At 47.8% G+C, this 19354-nt stretch overlaps 3 protein-coding genes across 3 annotated transcripts; 1 reads left to right on the top strand and 2 right to left on the bottom strand.

Moving 5' to 3' along the window:
* Positions 1 to 3992: 3992 nt before the first annotated feature.
* On the bottom strand, positions 3993 to 7426 carry LOC103627183 (leucine aminopeptidase 2, chloroplastic). The gene is made up of 10 exons (XM_020538538.1): positions 7087 to 7426; positions 6423 to 6852; positions 6154 to 6348; positions 5846 to 6074; positions 5654 to 5780; positions 5375 to 5470; positions 5186 to 5263; positions 4823 to 4883; positions 4486 to 4679; positions 3993 to 4381 (listed from the first exon to the last, which is right to left on the bottom strand). The coding sequence occupies exons 1-10, from the start codon at positions 7159 to 7161 to the stop codon at positions 4250 to 4252; spliced, it is 1617 nt and encodes a 538-aa protein (XP_020394127.1). The 5' UTR covers positions 7162 to 7426; the 3' UTR covers positions 3993 to 4249.
* A 261-nt stretch (positions 7427 to 7687) lies between these two features.
* Positions 7688 to 12485, top strand: LOC100274506 (uncharacterized). Its single transcript, NM_001360603.1, has 11 exons — positions 7688 to 7874; positions 8220 to 8362; positions 8565 to 8618; positions 9880 to 9960; positions 10068 to 10113; positions 10195 to 10289; positions 10383 to 10415; positions 10490 to 10624; positions 10707 to 10800; positions 12033 to 12115; positions 12204 to 12485. The coding sequence occupies exons 1-11, from the start codon at positions 7733 to 7735 to the stop codon at positions 12234 to 12236; spliced, it is 939 nt and encodes a 312-aa protein (NP_001347532.1). The 5' UTR covers positions 7688 to 7732; the 3' UTR covers positions 12237 to 12485.
* Positions 12486 to 12875: 390 nt separating this feature from the next.
* LOC100282133 (60S ribosomal protein L35) lies at positions 12876 to 14657 on the bottom strand. The gene is made up of 4 exons (NM_001294264.1): positions 14586 to 14657; positions 14369 to 14504; positions 14123 to 14279; positions 12876 to 13083 (listed from the first exon to the last, which is right to left on the bottom strand). Exons 1-4 carry the CDS (start codon positions 14587 to 14589, stop codon positions 13009 to 13011), a joined length of 372 nt encoding a protein of 123 aa, NP_001281193.1. The 5' UTR covers positions 14590 to 14657; the 3' UTR covers positions 12876 to 13008.
* Positions 14658 to 19354: the final 4697 nt, after the last annotated feature.

The following is a 19354-nucleotide window of genomic DNA, read 5'->3' as shown; positions in this document are numbered from 1 at the left end:
AAGAGGCTGGAGCTTCTCCTGTTTCTCGCGTGTGGCCCCCCAGCGCCAGTTAGTGCCGGTGGCGGTCACCACTCGTTGAGAAAACGACGGGAGCCTCTCGTCGTCGTTCCGGAGATAAAACCACTGTCGCTGCCACCCCTTGTTCGAAGACACAAGGGTGGCGGGGATGTACTGTTGCAAGCGCCCTGGCCTCAGCTGGAGGGTGCAGCCACCGGCCCGCACCGCCATACGGACCTTCTTTGCCTCCGTCGTCGAGGCAAAGAGCTCCGCGGAGAAGAGATGGGTCCATAGATCCCAGTGGGGGTCAATCCCCAAAAAAACCCACGCAAACCGCCGCGAAGATGGCCGCTTGCGCAATGGAGTTGGGGTTGAAGTTGTGCAGCTCCACCCCCGTAATAGTGCAGGAGCGCTCGCATGAAGCGGCTCGCTGGCACTCCAAACCCCCGCTCATGGAAGGGGATAAAGCTGACCACGTACCCCGGCGGCGGAGTCGGGTCAGCCTCGCTAGGGGCCATCCACTCCGACTGCGGCCCACCGGAGAGGGGACGGAGCAAACCATCGGCAACAAGGGCCTCCAGATCCCCCACAACGACGGTGGAGGAAGGCCACGGGTCGCACGACAGAACGACAGTCACCTTGTCAGCCATCGCCGAACGAAGGTGGTGGAGGCGGAGGTGATGAGGTGCGCGGTTTTCTTTTCCCTGGCTATTCTCTTAGGTTGCGAAAACCAAAGCAGAAGGCGAGCGCAAATGGTAGGGTAAAAAACCACCGCCGGCCCCTCTTCTGGGTATATAAAGGCCCGGGCGAGATCTATTCAAAACTTCGCCCGAACTCGCCGTGAAATTCAAAATCAAAGGTGAAACACCCGTTCCTCGAACGACTCGCGCACGCGCAACGGCCGCCCCGCGAATCACCCGTCCCGTCGCATTAACTCCTCGGCAGGGCAAGCGACACCTTTAGCAGGCGAAGCGGGCGTCGTTTCGCCTCCGCCATGACGACCGTGTCAAAAAAGGTGCGCCACACTATTTAAATTCATATCCTTTTCCTCTTCCTCTTTCTCTCTCTTGCTACAGTGACCGAGAAAGGGGATATTTCGAAAAGGATTCTTCTCGGCGAAGGAAACGGGCCCCCGAGCCCTCCTACTGATCAGGGGTTCGAAGGATGGCCCCTCGGAAGGGTTCGACAGCCGCCCCAGAGCACTCGGGCTCCGAGCCTATTACTGATCAGGGGTTCGAAGGCTGGCCCCTCGGAAGGGTTCGACAGCCGCCCCAGAGCACTCGGGCTCCGCGCCCATTACTGATCAGGGGTTCGAAGGCTGGCCCCTCGGAAGGGTTCGACAGCCGCCCCAGAGCACGCAGAGTGAGGGATGACTCTGGGTACGTCTGTTACATGGCCGAGGCTCGGGCTACGCTCCCGAGGTACCCAAGGACATTCCCGAGACCAGCAGGAGCGATTTTGTAACGGAATCTCACGAGAGGGAGACATAGAGCCCTCGAACCCTATCGAACGGGTCTGGGTCCGGCAAATCACCTGCAGGTACTTTTAGAGCGCGCCTCTGGGCCACTAGCCGACCCTTATCGAACGGGGCACGGGCGTCGACTCGGATCACCCGTTAGCAACTCACTGGAGACACCATGTTCGGCGCCCTCCGAGGGCAACATGGCGCTTTCCCCCTTCCTCCTTGCGGAAAGGCGACGAAGGGGCGTATAATAAAAGTCGAGATAACCCTTGATCGTCCTCTCGCTCCGTGCAGAAGCTCGGGGGCTGCTCTCGCAACCCGGCTACGGCCAAACTGTTGACAGCGTCAACAAACCAGCCGAAAAACTCGGAACCTGACCATGCACCCAGGCTACGGCCAGGCCGCATGAGGGAACAACAATGTCGGCTGAAGCATCACGAAAAGCATTAAGACCTCAGAGGAGTCAAACCACTCCTCCGAGGCCTCGGGGGCTACACCCGGCGGGTGCGCTCGCGCGTACCCACCGGAACAAAGAATAACCGAGAAAGGCCGGACCCCTCGCAAAAAAGTGCGGCAAAGCCTCCAAGCAAGTACCAACACTCCCTTCGAGGCTCGGGTCTACTGTCGGGTACCATAATTAGGGGTACCCCCAACACTCCTAAACACGGCTGGTAACCACCCTCAGCACAAACTGCAAAGACTGATGGGCACGGTTCGGGTCAAGGCCTCGTCTACCAAGGGACGCAATCTCGCTTCGCCCGAGCCCGGCCTCAGGCAGGAACAGTAGTCCCGGACAAATTCACGCCTCGCCCGAGGGCCTCCTCAGGCAGTGGGCGCACCCTCGGCTCGCCCGAGGCCCAGCTCGGGCAGGCTTCATCGAGAACCAACCTTGGCCAAATCGCCTCACCAACCGACCGTATCGCAGGCGCATTCAATGTGAGGATCGCCTGACATCTTATCCTGACACGCGCGCCTCAGTCGGCAAGGTCGAAGTGACCGCAGTCATTTCGTCCTTTCACTGACCGGTCTGACAGGAAAACAGCGCCGCTCACCCCGCTCCGACTGTTGTGCCAGCCACCCGGGCAAGGCTGACAACAGTAAGTTCAGCCTCGGGCGCAATAGGAAGCTCAACCTCGCCCGACCTCAGGCCTCGGCCTCGGGAGGAGGTCTCCGCCTCGCCTGACCCCAAGACTCGGCCTCAGCCTCGGCCTCGGGAGGAATCACGTCCTCGCTCGACCCCGGCCTCGGCCTCAGGAGAAGTCTCCGCCTCGCCCGACCTTGGGCTCGGACCGACCGCGCCATAGGGGATACATCATTACCCTACCCCTAGCTAGCTCAGGCTACGAGGGAACAAGACTGGCGTCCCATCTGGCTCGTCCCGGTAAAAGGTAATGATGGCTCCTCGCGTGCGTCCATGACGACGGTGGTTCTCAGCCCCTTACGGAAGCAAGGAGACGTCAGCAGGATCCCAGCAGCACCGCCAGCTGTGCTTCTACAGGGCTCAGGCACTTCTCCGATGGCCACGTTATCGCGTACACAGGGCTCTAGCACCTCTCCGACAGCCACGTTGGCATGTACACAGGGCTCAGGCACCTCTCTGCCAGACACGTTAGCGCATAAGCTACACCCCCCATTGTACACCTGGACCCTCTCCTTGCATCTATAAAAGGGAGGTCCAGGGCCTTCCCGCGGGAGGGTCGCGTGGGGGAAGGACGGGCTAACAAACAGGCTCACTCCCTCTCTCTCGCGAACGCTTGTAACCCCTACTACGAGCACCCCCTGGTGCGAGATAATGCGAGCCGCGTTTTCCCCTTGTGTTCCATCTCGCGCCAACCCATCTGGGCAGGGGCACGCAGCGACAAATTTACTGGTCGGTCCAGGGACCCCTCGGGTCCGAAATGCCGATAATAATTAAAGGGAAAGTGGAACTACACAAACTGTTAGGAGCAACAAGTGAACCATAACTGAAGTACATAAATTGCTGGATAGTATACCCAATAAAGCCAGCACAATGATGTATGTTCAACTTGTTCTTTTGCAACTGTTTTGTATCAAATGCACACGTATGGCCCAAAATCTGCTTCTATTGTTGTCCCAGATAAATAAATGCCCGGATAATCTTTCATGTGTGCAGCAATTAGAACACTACTTGCCATGCATACATGTCATTATAGCTATATGTTTAGTCCCAATAATAATTATGACTCTGGTGAGTTCTTTCTTAATTAATCAAGGCTGATGAACATTGATTGATTATTGTTGATTGCACGTCATTGCAGGTTGACAACACCAGCAGATACAACTGCTTCGAGCCTAGGACAGTCGTATTATGGAGATTATCAACCTGATGACGCTCAACTGGCAGCCCGGTCGTATTCGATTGTTAATACATTCAATAAACAGACATCTGCAACTCTTACAAATTTGTACACTTAGTTTACATTTCCTTTTTTGGTGGGGGGACAATTTTGTTTAGAGTCTAGGGTATTTTTGCCTCTGTTCAATTCCTGTGAGATTTAAGCAATGCAAGTCCTTGAAATTTAAACATGCATCATTATTAAAGGTCTATCATGAGATATATTAAAACCGTTGCAACGCACGGGCACGACCCTAGTAAGACATTAGTAATACTGAGAATGACGGGTTGTGCCCATGCATGGCAGCATTCACCAATGATGCTTAATTAGTTTTTTGCTTATTCTATCGCAGTGCCATGCGACGCTTTGGGCTCACAACTTCCGACTGACAAAGAAAGGATCGGATGGGATTTGAATTGTTCAAAGGGTCTGTTCAGGACGACGAGTTGCTGAGAACCCACTCCACCAGGGTGGTGACTCCGAAGCCAGTACCCGCCCGCTTCTTGTTGCTCCAGACCGTGCCGGCGATGTCGATGTGCATCCACTGAACCTTGTCATCGACAAACTGCAACACGCAGAACAGAACAGAGCAGAACACAACAGCAGTCAATTCAAAGCAGCATATTAATATAGGTTCGTGCAAATCGAAGGTCGTTGCTCTCTCTGTACGTGTTTGAGGAACAGTGCGGCAGTGATAGCGCCGGCCTGGGGCTGCAAAGGGCCGGCGCAGAGCATATCGGCGATGCTGGACTCCATGGACTCCCAGTAGCTCTCCTCCATCGGCAGCCTCCAGAACTTCTCCCCGGAGACCTCGTAGGCGGCCGCGAATTCCTCCGCTAGCTCGTCGCTTGGCGTTAGAATCCCTGAGTTTGTTTTGGAGAGACATGCATCATAGATGCTGTAAAACTTGCTGTCGTCTTTTTCAGATGCTTACTAGTAGAATTATTAGCTAGCGGAGGCCAGGGCCCAGGGGTGGAGCACCGGTGGTCAAGGATAGTCATATTACCAGCGATGCTGGGCCCAAGCGCGACACGAATAGCACCCGTTAACGTCGCCAGATCAATAATCTGCATACCATGATTACAATGATTACAGACGAAATCTATTTATGTATCGGCTACGAAGAACGTCCGCCTTATATATTTGTATTATGGGACTTAAATAAAAAAAGCACGTAGTTATATGCATTATTATTATATATTAGTAAGTACGGAGGGAGTATCAATTCTGGTTCATCGTCTGCATCTACAAACTGACAAGCATAGCCAGTAGAGAACGAATTCATCATATTTCCAGCGGCCTATCATATTTCAAATCCCACTCTATAAAAATTGCAGTATACACTGCTCAGTACGGTCTAAATGGTTACCTTGTCAACACCTTGGTTACAAGCATAGACCAAAGCGTCAGCCAGTGTAAGCCTCCCCTCCGCATCCGTGTTATCTACCTGAAGAAGCATGTGTGCTAACATATGAATACAAAGACAATGAACGCTACGAAATTAGCAGGACAATGACGGGTTCTGAAACGCGTTACTACTGCAAGAGAAAATATGTACCTCGATGGTCTTTCCATTGGAAGCAGTCACGATGTCGCCGGGTCTCATGCCTGAGCCACTGATCATATTTTCAGACGCGGCAGATATGAAGTGGACCTGTCAGTCACGAAGGGACCATTGAGACTGTATCAGAAAACACACTGAACCAGCTGATCCATCGACACATTCTCTATTCTAAGACAAGCAAAAAAAAAAAAACAGCCGCCTCCTATGAATCTTTCGCCGTTCACTTTCATTGATTGGTACTCGTACTAACTAGTAACTGAATCCCCCAAGTACCTCGACTCCAGGCGGCTTGATCTGTCCCAAAACCTCTGCTGCACCAAACACCGCCGCCGCGCCTCCCATGTCCTTTTTCATGAGCTCGATGGTGGCGACCGGTACGGCCTTGATGTTGTAGCCGCCGCTGGAGACGACAGAGGTGAATCGAGCATCCAAAAATCAAGTATTCGGTGTTGAAAGTATACGAACCTGTCAAATGTTATGCCTTTCCCAACAAGAGCCAGCTTCCTCCTGACGTCACCACCGCGGGGTTTGTAACACAGGTGGATAAAGTAAGGCGGGTTTGTCTCAGAGGCCGCTGCGACTGCCAGGTACGAGCCCATCTTCAGTTCCCTGCATTTCGCCGCATCTAGTATCGTGGCTGTGAACACGTCGCTGTACGTCGAAGCGATCTTCGCCGCCGCCTCCGCGAGAGCACCTGGAATGGAACGAATGATTTTTATAACAGAAGGACGAAGGAGAACCACTCCGTCAATTGATACGGCAAACCTACTGACCAGGGGTAAGGACATTGGCAGGAGAGTTCACAAGATCTCTCGCAAGCATGACCCCTGACGAAAGACGGTTAGCATGGCGAAGTTTCTGGTCCAGCTCCGGCCCAGATCCCAGCCCAATCAGGTCTACCTGTTTCAGATGCACCTTTTCCCACTCGGACTTGTATCTGTTGTCCTCGTACAGTCCAAGCACAGTTCCTGCAATATACAGTTCAAATTCAGATTCAATTCAATTAATCCGGCGAGCAAAGCATCACGAGGTACTACAGTACCAGAAGCAATTGCCGCGGCAGCATTCAGCCTGGACTCCGGTCGGACCACAGCGGGGTCGGCGACAAGGATGGCGGCGCTGGTGGCCCGAGCAGCCCTGGCAACTGACGCGACGGATTCGCCTAGGCCATGCAGGCACCCGGCGTCGCGGTCGCGGTCGCGGGCGGCGAAACCGACGAGAGCCACCCGCTTGAACCGCTGCCCCCGCACGCGGAGAACCACCGACTGCCCGGGCCTGCCGGCGAACTCCTCCTCTGCCGCCGCGGCCCGCAGGAGGCCGCCGAGCTGGACGTCGAGCCTCCTCAGGACGGCGTTCTCGAACTCGGAGCCCGAGACGTGGGGCTGCACCTGCACGTCCTTGTCCGTCACGGCGACCGCGAGTATGTCGCCGTCCCAGTCCGAGAATTCGCTGTCCTTAGCTGCAAAGCTGATCTGAGACAACAGACAACAGCGCGCGCGCGGGTTGAGCGGCGTGCGGTCGACGGTAGCACTAACACTGTCGCGGATGGCTTGTGCTAGCTAGGCGGATGATCGAATCGATTCCGCTTTCCACGTACGGGAATCCGAACCAAACCACTAGATGCATATATATAGGAATTGACAGGCCGATCCTGGTGAATCAAGGCATCGTATGTAGTTGGAGTAGAAACAAAACAGGCGGCGCACCTGAGGCAGTTCGACGGCGGCGTTGGGCCAGGTCAGGCCGAGAGTGGCGGCGGCGGCAGTAGCGGCGTCACCCATCGGAGACAACAGGAAATGTGCCGGCCGGAATGTGGGAGGCGTGCGTTGAACTGATAGCTAGCGTGGCGAGGACCCTTGGAATGCGAGAGCCGAGAGGGCGTGCGCTGAATTCCTGCTGCTCACTGTGGAGTGTGGACTTCACTCGCTAGAAGACGGGGACGAGGCTTTATAGAAAGGGTAAAAACGTTGTCAGGAGATAAATTTTCCATCTCCTGCCATGGCGGTGGCGGCTAATTCATTCATTGAACCTTGGGCGGGGCCCGCGATGACGGATGTTGCGGACTCTCGAACGGAGAACGGGCGAGGGCTTTGTGTATGTTGTAGTTGTAGTTGTAGCGTGTAGCCGTGTAGGCAACCGTTCTCACCCGTTTCCCTGATCTGCCATCCACCGTCGTGGCGTTCCGCCAGAAGCCATCCGTCGCCATCGGAGCTGCCAAAGCAAGCAGACTGCAGGCAGCCACACCAAACGTGCCAAACCCCCAACGCCATCCTCTATAAACGGCTTCCTCGCGGGCTCCCCCTCCCCCTCCCCGACTCCTCCCCATCGCCCATCGCCGCCCTCCGATCCTTCATGGCCGCTGCCACAGCCGCCGCCGCCGCGCTCGCCTCCCCGGCGGGCCTCTCCACATCGCTGGCGCGCCGCGGCCTCGTCAGCTTCGCACCCGCGCTCCGCCCCGGCCCTGACCGCAGCTCTCGCGCCGTCGCCCTCCTCGGTACGGCGTGCGGACCTCATCTCTAGAGTCATAGCAGTAGTTTGCTTTGATTTCGTGGGTTGTTAGGCTCTGCATCGTCGGGGAGCTGCTGGCGATTACTGTTAAAAGGATTCCACGGTATTTTGAACAGTGTATTGAAAATTAGAACAGGTTTAGTGATCCTGCTCTTGGTGATGGATGCTTCCCTCAACTTTCAGTGTAACTTGTGTGAAGAAAGCATGTATGATGGTGCCCTTGCCTAGTTATTCATAAGGAAACACTGTAGTTTGAACATTACATCATTTCAATTATCAACAAATAAACTAATTAATACTTTTTTTACTAAGTAATAATTTGTATTTACAGGTGTACGAACTCATGTCACGGCTGTTGATCAAGCCATTGTAAAAGGTGATACAAAGTTGGAAGGTCCTGTGGTTGTTGTTACTGGTGCTTCCAGGGGGATTGGAAAAGCCACTGCATTGGCTCTTGGAAAAGCAGGCTGCAAGGTTACAAGTTTAAGTAATCTGCTTATAAATATAGAGAAGTTTATCAAATGTGTATGCTTCTCTTAAACTCTGCACAAACCTCAAGCCCACAATGGCCATTGCTAGACCAAGCTGTTAGATTGTCAATTTAAATGGACCATTATGCATAGTGGATAAATGGTTTTATCATCAGAATAATATGAAAGCTGTATTTAAACTGCAGGTCTTGGTGAATTATGCTCGATCTTCAAAGGAGGCTGAAGAAGTCTCCAAGGAGGTAAGCTTCAATTGTGGCAAGTGGCCTCTTAAATAAAATACTTTGGTTTCCTCTTCTTTCTTCTTCTTGTTTTTTTTTTTTTTTGCGCTCATCAAGCAATGCCTGGAAGACAAGAGTTAAGCACAGAAAAAAGACTTAAAATCCAATGACAGGATGCTATGTTTAAATTAAATTTTGCTAGGCTGACATCTACATTAAACATATATTGTGACTGATAAATTAATTTCTCGATAAGTTTCTTTCCAATCCACTCAAAGTTTGCGGACTTCTATTGAAATATTTACTGCTTCTTCCTGAAGTATCCTTTATGTTTCTCTTAAAGAAAATCATTAAAAATCCATTAGGAAATAAATATATAAGATATAAGATTGTTGATTATACTAGTACCAACTTTAATATGACAAAAAACCAAAAAATACCTCATTGCTTATATTTTTTTTTCTCTTTTTGCATGGTAGGTTGTTCGTAAATACATGTGTATACGAGTTTACTTGATGATCAAGTATTAGTTTATTACCCACGACTCAAAAAAAGACCCCACCAATATAGCGGTCGCATTCCACTAAACATTGTTGATCCAACTGTCATTCTAAAAGTTATCCTTAGTTGCTCTTCCATCTCCAACACATTAAGATGATACTGTCATGTCGCATTTTATCAGGGAATTGTTATCCAATCCTGATGTCTGGCATTCTCTAAAGTCTAAACTGTAAATAACATTCCACCTCTAACATTAAGTGTCAAGATACATACATACTAATGGATGTAGTTTATGAGTTTTTGTCAAGTACCAAAACGGAATGTTTCATTGGTATGGGACTATGGGTCACATTTCAATATTTACTTATGTAATCAATGTTTCCCTTGGCAATCACCTAGCCCTGCCTAATCTCCAATCAGTTTCTAGCTGCTGGTCTGGCATTAGGACTAGTGCTAGGTACTAGGGGAACAATAAGGGCTACTAATGAAACAATTTTTTTCAGATGTCACAGTTGAACTATAGCCTGATATTCTTTGGTTGTTGGCAAGAAAAATACATTTAATGAACAATTTTCTCGAACACACAAGAGATCTGTGTAGCATCATATATTTATAAATAAACTATAACATGACGCCGCTGGTGTTTCAAGGGATTGTCAACGAATGTACTATTTCAACTGAGAACACACATGTTTTTTTGGGGAGCAGAACTTTTTCAGTCTAATTTTTGCACCAAACTATATTGAACTTAAACACGTAATATTATTTCCATATTTTACAGATTGAAGCATCTGGAGGCCAGGCCATTACCTTTGGAGGAGATGTTTCCAAAGAGGCTGATGTTGAATCTATGATAAAAGTGGTAGGCAAGTTGTGAGTGATTTTTTTAGTTACCAATTTGTTATTTCTTACATAAATTCTTCTCTTTTTTTATTCTGACATATACATGTGCAAATCTTGCACTTGCAGGCTGTTGATACATGGGGAACGATTGATGTACTAGTAAATAATGCAGGTAATGCCAATTATTATTATTATTTTGCAACTACTACAATTTGTTTCACTTCCAACAATTGGAGCAAAAAACTGATAATAGGAATCACACGGGACACATTGTTGATGAGAATGAAGAAATCACAGTGGCAAGATGTGATTGATTTGAATCTTACAGGCGTTTTCCTTTGCACGCAGGTATCCCCCCACCCCCCTACACCCACACCCACACCCACACACATTTTGCTCAACAGTTATTGTTTCCATCTTATATCAACATATACCTTGCAGGCTGCAACAAAAGTAATGATGAAGAAGAAAAAGGTTGGCAGTGTTTTTCATTGACTGATATTTTTTGTTATGCATTGTATACTAGACTCTTATATACTGCAATGCAGGGAAGAATTATCAATATAGCATCGGTTGTTGGTCTTACTGGTAATGCTGGACAAGCTAATTATGCTGCTGCCAAGGCTGGGGTTATTGGGTTCACAAAAACAGTTGCTAGGGAGTATGCCAGCAGAAATATTAATGTGAGCACACCTTTTGATTCTTCGTCTCAAAGCTTTTACTCAGTTTTGCAGTTAGTTATTATTTCTGAATTTCTCTGCATAGGCAAACGTTATCGCTCCTGGATTTATTGCTTCAGATATGACTGCTGAACTTGGTGAAGAGTTAGAGAAGAAAATTCTGTCAACTATTCCTTTAGGTATAATATTACTTACACGTTTGCATCCTCAGCTGTAACCAAACATTCCTTAGTGTCTAATTCAATGTGGTTAGTTTTTTCATTAATTAATCTGTTCATTCCTTACTGCTTTTCACTCAATGCACTGGTCTGTATTTTTTAATTGTTTCTTGTTATTACTAGTCAGTGCATGTTTGGAGTTCACGTTAACTGTCTCTGATTTGGTTTATGAAAATGTAGAGACGTAGTCTGTATCAGCCAAGATTGTGTTTTTATATTAGTTCATAGTGACGAAAATATAATTAATTAATACGAAATCTTTTCAGTGTGGTTATTATTTATTGATTGTGTGCATTCTTCATACATTGTACTACCATATCGAGCATTAAGGATAGGAAACACGCGCGCGCGCGCACAAAACTCTTTCAAAATATTGAACCTTGATCTCAAAGAATTCATTGTTCCAAGTGTTCATGTCAGTCAGACTGGAGTTTTTAAAACTTTTTAATAGGTTCAAGGTCCAAGTGTACATGTCAGTTATACTGGACTTCCTAAAACTTCTTGAATAGGTAGGCTCTTTTGAGATTGACGTGAATGTGGACTGTCTTGTTTTAGCCCTTAGAAAAGCTAGGTTTGAATCTGAGACTTCTGTTGAAGTTGGAGACGGGAAAAGGCTTGCCCAACGGTATCTATGAACTTTATTCACCACTGAGTTTGGAAAATTTGCATGTTGAAAGTCACTATGATGATTTATTTACTACATAGTACATATTTCATCAGATAAATGACATGTATATAGAGAAAGCAGCAACAAGCCCAAAAAAACATGTATCGACATTGCTTACTAAACATAGATTGTTCCCTTTGAAAAATAATTGAAACACACCATTCTTTGTGCTGGTGTGTATACACCGAATTGTTATTAAATACAGCTACAGATTTAAATATGGTGTGTCATGAACTCATGACGGAACTTAGGAATTCTGTCTGCTAGACTCACTATATCCACCTTCCAAACATGTTCATCGTGAAGACAAGGTACCTGATTGGATTGACGCATTATATAGCATGTTTGTTACTGTGTAGTGCTCACCTTTGACAAAGCTCAGTTATTAGTACTCTGATCTATGAATAAACATGATTGCATGAGTGTTGGATGATGCAATTTTGTGAATATAGGGGAAAAAATAGGGATATTGTCCCATTGCATCACTCATCTGGAACTAATTGGTGTACTCTACACAAATTTCTAGGGCGCTATGGTCGGCCAGAGGATGTAGCAGGCCTGGTGGAATTCTTAGCCCTCAGCCCTGCTGCAAGCTACATCACTGGACAGGTCTGGTTACATATGGTGTGCGTTATCTTTTGTTGGTTGTTGAAACTTCTGGAGCCTTCTCACCGAGCTCCTTTGCCCTGTGGTGTAGGTCCTCACCATCGATGGAGGAATGGTAATGTAAGGCTTCGAATCTGTGCCGCTGGCCTCTAATGTGTCGCAGAAAAAAAATGTAATTCAGTTTTTTGAGTGTCATTTTTAAGGGGTGGTTTCTTTTGTCCGCAGCGGTTTGTGGTATAGTACAGTTTGTTTCGAAGGGAGAGTTGATACTAGAAATTTGCACACGTATAGTTAGCTTAATTTCTTTGCGATTGGCCGATTGCTCCAAACATGTTATTGGAACGCTCTTTCCCTGAGTCTTCGTTTCCGTTTCCCTTATAAAGTCTTATAAAGTGTTTGGTTTGATGAATCACTCTATTCAAAATTCAAAATGAAACGGTATATCATGGATTTATTCCTTAAATTTGGTGGGATAACTCCATTCCACATATTAGTACTAAACAACTAACTATGAAGAATGAGGTGGTGATGGATTAACTCACTCCATTCTACAAACCAAACAAAAAATGAGGGAGAAGATGATGGACTACATCATTCCTCAAACCAAACACTCCAGTACTGTCGAGCCTCGGCTCAACTTCTGTTTCTGGGACGGAGTACATACCATGAGCAACGGTCACACAAATATAATGAACAGCAAACATCTAGTTTAGAAGAATACAAAGAAAAGTTGCCACCAAATATGAACGCCAATACGAATTGCCAGTCAAACCAATTTAGCCATTTATGGAAATGGAGGAATACATCGTACTTCCGACCCACAGCAAATGTCCATACAAACCAAAAATTAAAACACAGCCGATGATATGCTAAGCGCAGCATCTCACAGTTCTGACCTAGGCCTTGATAGCATACTTCCTCATGGGGAAGTACTTCTCACGCTTCTTTTCCCTCTCGGTCTTCAGAGAGAGCTGCAGGACAGACAGAGCAAAATGTCAGGCCATCTATGATTAAAAAACCAACACAAAAGAGCAATCACTCAAAGAAATATGCCATGCAATTTCAAATGTCACTTGGACACGTGTCAAACATTCAGAAACTGATTGTATACCACCATTTTGTGCGATGTCATAGTCATAGCAATTGAAAGATGACAGGCCTGTTTGGTTCGTTATCTAACTTGCCATAATTCGACTAACTTTTTTTTGCCTAAGGTTAATGATTCAATTTGGCCAGCTAACCTTATGCAAGTTGTGGCACAGTTAGCCAGGAACCAAACAGGCCCAACAACTGGCTAATGCTTGCATACACCTTATAATCCTAAAACCTAAACCTGGGCTGCAAATATTAGTGCTCTTTCAGACTTGAGCTCTGCATGGAGAGGGTTATCAGGTATCTTGCAAATGCTTAATATCATATATGATCAGATTGACGAAAAAACATTAACAACAAACACTTCACCTTGATTTTGCACAACAATGAGAAGTAACATTATTCAGATCACATAGTCAGTCATCAAACATTACTCACTTTCTACAGTTGCATCCGTACGCAAAATATATTGGCTCATAAAGCTAAGAGGAATTTCAAAAAAATATCATTCGTTGCTCTATTAATGCTTCATCCAGCAATGAACATAACTTATATACCACTTATTGACACGAGCCAATAAAATCACATCTTGATGACACAGCACACTATCAGAATTTGAAAGGATATATAAATGCTCTTGAAGTTGCCCATCATGGAAGAAACATAAACTTATATACCACTTATTCTAAACAAGATAATCAAATTGCACATTGACTACTAACAGATTATCAGATATAAGTGACACTGGATAATATATACTCAAGGTTACATTCCAATTGCCATTGGAATACTATACTGAAAGTTGAGCCCCATATGACTAGCCATGGTATGATGTTAGTATCGAATTAAAGTTATAACAGAAGATCTAACGCTACTGAACTAGGAGCAATGGTAGTCGTAGGAGTATGGCATGTATACCTGGTGCTTGGTCAGACGGCGGCGGATGGCACGGGTCTTCTTAGGGCGGAGGTCGAGGGGGAGCAGGTTCTTCTTCTTGTACGCCTCCCGCAACGCCGACTTCTGCTTCTGCGAGATCACTGTGAGCACGCGCGCGATCGAGGTGCGCACCACCTTGCTGAAGAAGGGCCGGATACAATTCGAATCGATTCAGTCGAGTTCAGGAGCAGAGAATAACAGGAGAAAATAGAGATTGCAGGTACGCACATCTTGGAGAGCTTGTTGGGTGCGCCGCCGGTGACCTTGGCTACGCGGAGGAGGGAGAGCTCAGACTTCAGCTCCTTGAGCTGCGCCTGCAGGTCCGTCTTGCTCTTCCCCCGGAGCTCGTGCACCTTGATACGGGCTGCCAGTCATCGCCACACAACAAAACGGGTGTCAGATCAGCTCGAAGTTTAATTGGGATGAAAGCCTGGAGGTGGCTTACCCATAGCGACGGTGACAATTGCTGCGGCGGCGCGGCGTCGGCGGTGGCAGGGTGGACAGGACTCAGGAGCGGTGCGCGAGGGGAAGAGGAATGTTAGCGGCGGCGGAGGCTTATATAAGAGTGGAGGAGGGTGTAGCGGAGACAAAACCCTAGGCTGAATTGCGTGGGCTGACTGGGCCTAAGTGCGTGACTGGGCTTTAGCGTCGAAATCAATAAGCCCTTTTTATAATATTTTTATCTATACTATACTTAAAGCGTCAGTTTCAACGGTCGTCCCGCGTCATTTTTTTACAAACAATCCCTCACGGCTATTTCAAATTAACCCTATGCACGTCTAAAGATGACCAAACGGTGGCCCGGCACAGGCCAGACGCCTGTGGGCCACAACTCTAGCCCAGGCATATCATGCCGACCTACTGACTATGCCGAGGTGGGGTTCGAACACATGCCCTGATGGAAGAAGGACAGGAGACACTAGGTGAAGTTGTCTAACCAGTAGAACATCATGCTCAAATGTTTTTAATATTGAATATAAATTGTATATATGTATATACATTTTTTGTAAAATAAAAATATATATAATCGTGTCGAGCTGGGCCAGCACTACGGACTGAGGCTACAGCCCAAGCACGTCACGTCGTTCTTGGCTCTTGCAAGCATTAGGTCATTTCTAAGACCACATTGGCGCAATGGACTCAATGATGTTTGAGGTTGCTGAATTGGATGGAGCAACAATGATTTGTCACACTAACAATAAAATGAAAGGTTATTTGTTGGTTTTAAACGTTAGTAATTGCTACGACGTAGCATAACTTATATGGAGTGCATCCAATTTTTATAAGTTTGAGTTCATGTGACTTATTTTAGAAACTTGAGCTCACAAACTTACTCTTATTTGGTCTCTGTATGGTAGAATTATGTTATTTTATAATCTCTGTTCGTTTAGTCAGTCGTTGTGAACTTTCTTCTAATCGCTCACTTCATTTGTTGTGTTGCACCAAGACATATTGGATGGAGTAAACAATAACATCAGTTAGCTAAATAAAAAATATTATACAGAGAGCGGAGACAATCAATAAAAAATCTTGAAATTTTTTGGTAGATAGTTTACATAGGTAACTATCGGTGTTTCGGACCCGGGGGGTCCCTGAACCGACGAGTGAATTTGTCGCTGCGTGCCCCTGCCCAGATGGGTTGGTGCGAGATAGAACACAAGTGGGGGAATGAGCCTTGTATTATCCTGCACCGGGGTGCTTGTAGTAGGGGTTACAAGCCTTGTAAGAGAGCGAGGGCGAGGGCGAGAGGGAGCGAGTAGCAGAGAGCGAGAGAGAGAGAGGGTCCGGCCCCCGCTCGTCTTCTCCCGTCGTGCGTTCGGATGTTCGTATGTTCGTATGCTCGTCCCTTCGTCCTCCTTTTTTTATCCTCTTCCCCCCTGTGGGGCCCTGGACACCCCGTTTTATAGATGTAAGGAGATGCCCAGCTGTACAATGGGGTGTAGCTGGGAGCTAACGTGGCTGGCAGGGAAGTGCCCTGAGCCCTGTACAAATAACAACGTGGCCATTGGGGGGACGCCTCGAGTCCTGTAGGGATAGTATCGTGGCCGTCGGAGAAGTGCCTTGAGCCCTGTAGCAGTACAGCTGTTGGTGCTGTATGGATCCTGCTGACGTCTCCTTGCTTCCGTAGGGGGCTTGAGAACCACCGATGTCATGGTTGCATGCAGGAAACCACCATCGCCTGTTACCGGGGTAAGCTGGATGGGACGCCGGTCTTGTTCCTTCGTAGCCTGAGCTAGCTAGGAGTAGGGTAATGATGCATCCCTCGTGGCGCGGTTGATCCGAGCCTGAGGTCGGGCGAGGCGGCGACTCCTCCGAGGCCGAGGCTGGGGCCGAGACCCAGGGTAGGGCGAGGACGTGATTCTTCCCGAGGTCGAGGCCGAGGCCGAGCCCTGGGGTCGGGCGAGGCGGAGATTTCCTCCCGAGGCCGAGCCCTGGGATCGGGCGAGGCAGAGCTTCCTGTTGCGTCCGAGGCTGAACTCGACCGTTGTCGGTTTTCGCCCGGGTGGTTGGCACAGCAGCCGGAGCGGAGCAGGCGGCGCTGTTTTCCTGTCAGATCGGTCAGTGAAAGGGCGGAGTGACTGCGGTCACTTCAACCTTGCCGACTGAGGCGCGCGTGTCAGGATAAGGTGTCAAGCGACCCCAGCATTAAATGCGCATGCAACACAGTCGGCTGGTAAGGCGATTTGGCCAAAGTCGCTTGCACGACAAGGCTTGCCTTTGCCTGAGCCGAGGGTGCGCTCACTGTCTGAGGAGACTGAAGCGTCCCGAATCCTCTGGGACTCAAATGTGATACAATTACTAGTCCCAGGAGGCTAGTAAACACATTTATACATCAGATGATACCAAATCTGCTTAAACGAGACAAACCTACAAAGGTGGCGAACAACTTTAAGAGTTGGTCCACAACTCGGGACATATCATCAGAGTGGGGCTGAAGCAGCCCAATATACGCAGCGAAGCAATTCAGCGGTCCAACAGCCACAGGCAAGGTTGGGAACAGTCGTAACTCTTACCCGATCTCCTTTTTCTGAAAAAACAACAAATAAGCAAGGGTGAGTACAAACGTACTCAGCAGCCCACCTTCACCCGCGGAATGGGGAAATCAGATATAATGCATGGAATATGTAGAGCTCAGGATATTTGCAGAAACAGCAATATTTTATGCAGGGTTGTTTTGAAAACATTTTGTATTTTGCAAAGTGCATCCTCTCCAAAAGGAGCAGGAAGTTTTTCAGTATTATAACAAAATCCCCTGGACTAAACCATCCAGGTATCTCAGCAGTTTCCCACTGGTTTTCATTTTCAAAAACAGCTATTAGACTTCCCGTCCACCATAGCTCACGGCTCAACCGCCGGTCCTTTTAAAAACCACTTTTCTCAAACACACCCTTTTTTTTGGAAAAACCAAACACTAATTGCCATACCACACCAGACTCGTCCATTCCTGTGGACACAGACTATTCGAATAGGTTTGAACTCTGCGCAGAGGTGTACACTTTACCCACTAGTCCGGCTCTGCGATCTCATAGCTAGTGAGACCCGAATCCGAATCTCTTTCTTTCCCCGCACGTCCTAACCTTAACGGTTATCCGGAAGGAGTCAGGCCACCACCATGTCCAAACCGGACAAAACTTTCCCCCTCCTTATCCTCCTGGTGCTCCCCAGCCTTCATAACCCTGGGGTCGGACCGCACGAGTTCAGATTGAGTGACTGCCCACACAGTCTCGAGTGGTTGCACTATTAAAGAGTACAAGTAGTGAAGATGACAAACCGGTCCTTATATGAGGGGACAATCCTTCTGCTCACGCCTAAACCAGCTGAGCCATCACCTTAGGCCCTCCCCTAAACCAGGGAGTCCCTGATCATCCCTACTCAAAGGTGATAAGGGTGAAAACCCTTCATCATACACATTTTGAAAAGCATTTTCTTTTGAAAACTCACACCTTTCCCCAAATCATTTGTAACAAATATATCAAGGATTGATTGCGGCAAGCGGCTGGGTGGCCATAATAACTTGTCTCAAAATCATATCATGCATAAAATAACAGGCTGAGGGTTGTGGTTGAAAGACATAGGTAATTTATGCATCAAAGGGATCCAGTGAGCTTGCCGTGCTTATTCGGCGAAGGGGGAAGGGGAGCTCGCGGAACTGGCTTCTGGCTCCACCGCCTAGCGTAGACTTGCAGATCTGGCCTCCACGAGACGGCACGAACGCTCCGATAACTATGCAACATGAACAAGCAAACATACAAACCAGCAAGTATACCAACAAATATTTAGTATAGTGGTCAGAATAGCGATATATGGATGGGTAGAGTCTTGAGTAGAATCTGTGTCATGTGGTGTTGTGATATTACTGATGGTGGAGTGGAGGTGCTTACCAGGAGGGTGGACTGGAGGCGAAGCGACACTATGCGTGTAGTCGGCAGAGCGGAGTAACTGAGTGGGTGGGGTGTTTGCTTTGGTTGAGGGTGTTGAGTGTGTGTGGAGAGGGAGAGGGTAGTTGGATGTATTTATAGCTGGGTGTATGTGGTGTAGCACAGTGAAGTTCACTGTTGGTGAGAATAGTGACGAATGAATCGTCTGACTTAGTATGAACAAGAGAGTTATAGGCAGAATATGGGACAAGAGTATTTTAGGAGTCTTCTGGAATATGAACCATGCTTAAGAGATGACATGGTTGGATAGGGAATAGTTTGATAAGAATTTAGAAACAAGAATTATTGGAATCTGAGTTTGGAAGCCTGGTTCGAAGGAATCTCAAAGTCAAGCGTGCTCAACTTGGGGAAACTTGGGATGGGTGACCAGATGGGAAGTTCCCACTGGAAGGAAAACCACAGTCACCGGAGTTCGTATGATTGGAACATGGGTCTGGCTGGTCTTAGGTGGACTAGACAGCATGATGGATGAGTAGTTGAAATTTGGGATGACTAGATGACCGATGAATAGTAACGATGATTAGTAACGATGAATAGTGGCGATGGAAAAGAAATTATAGATATCATCGATGAATAGTAACGATGATGAATAGTAACAATGATGAATAGTAATGATAAATAGTAACGATGATGAATAGTGTATGTGAATAGTAACGATGAATAGTAATGGTGAATAGTGATAGTGAATAGTTCGTATGAACGAACGATGAACGATGAATAGGAACTATGAACGAACGAACGAACGATCGAATGATCGGACGAACGAACGATCGGA

The sequence above is a fragment of the Zea mays genome, chromosome 5 (genome assembly GCF_902167145.1).
Source record: "Zea mays cultivar B73 chromosome 5, Zm-B73-REFERENCE-NAM-5.0, whole genome shotgun sequence".
NCBI classification, from domain to species: domain Eukaryota; kingdom Viridiplantae; phylum Streptophyta; class Magnoliopsida; order Poales; family Poaceae; genus Zea; species Zea mays.
This window is presented reverse-complemented; position numbering and strand designations above follow the sequence as displayed.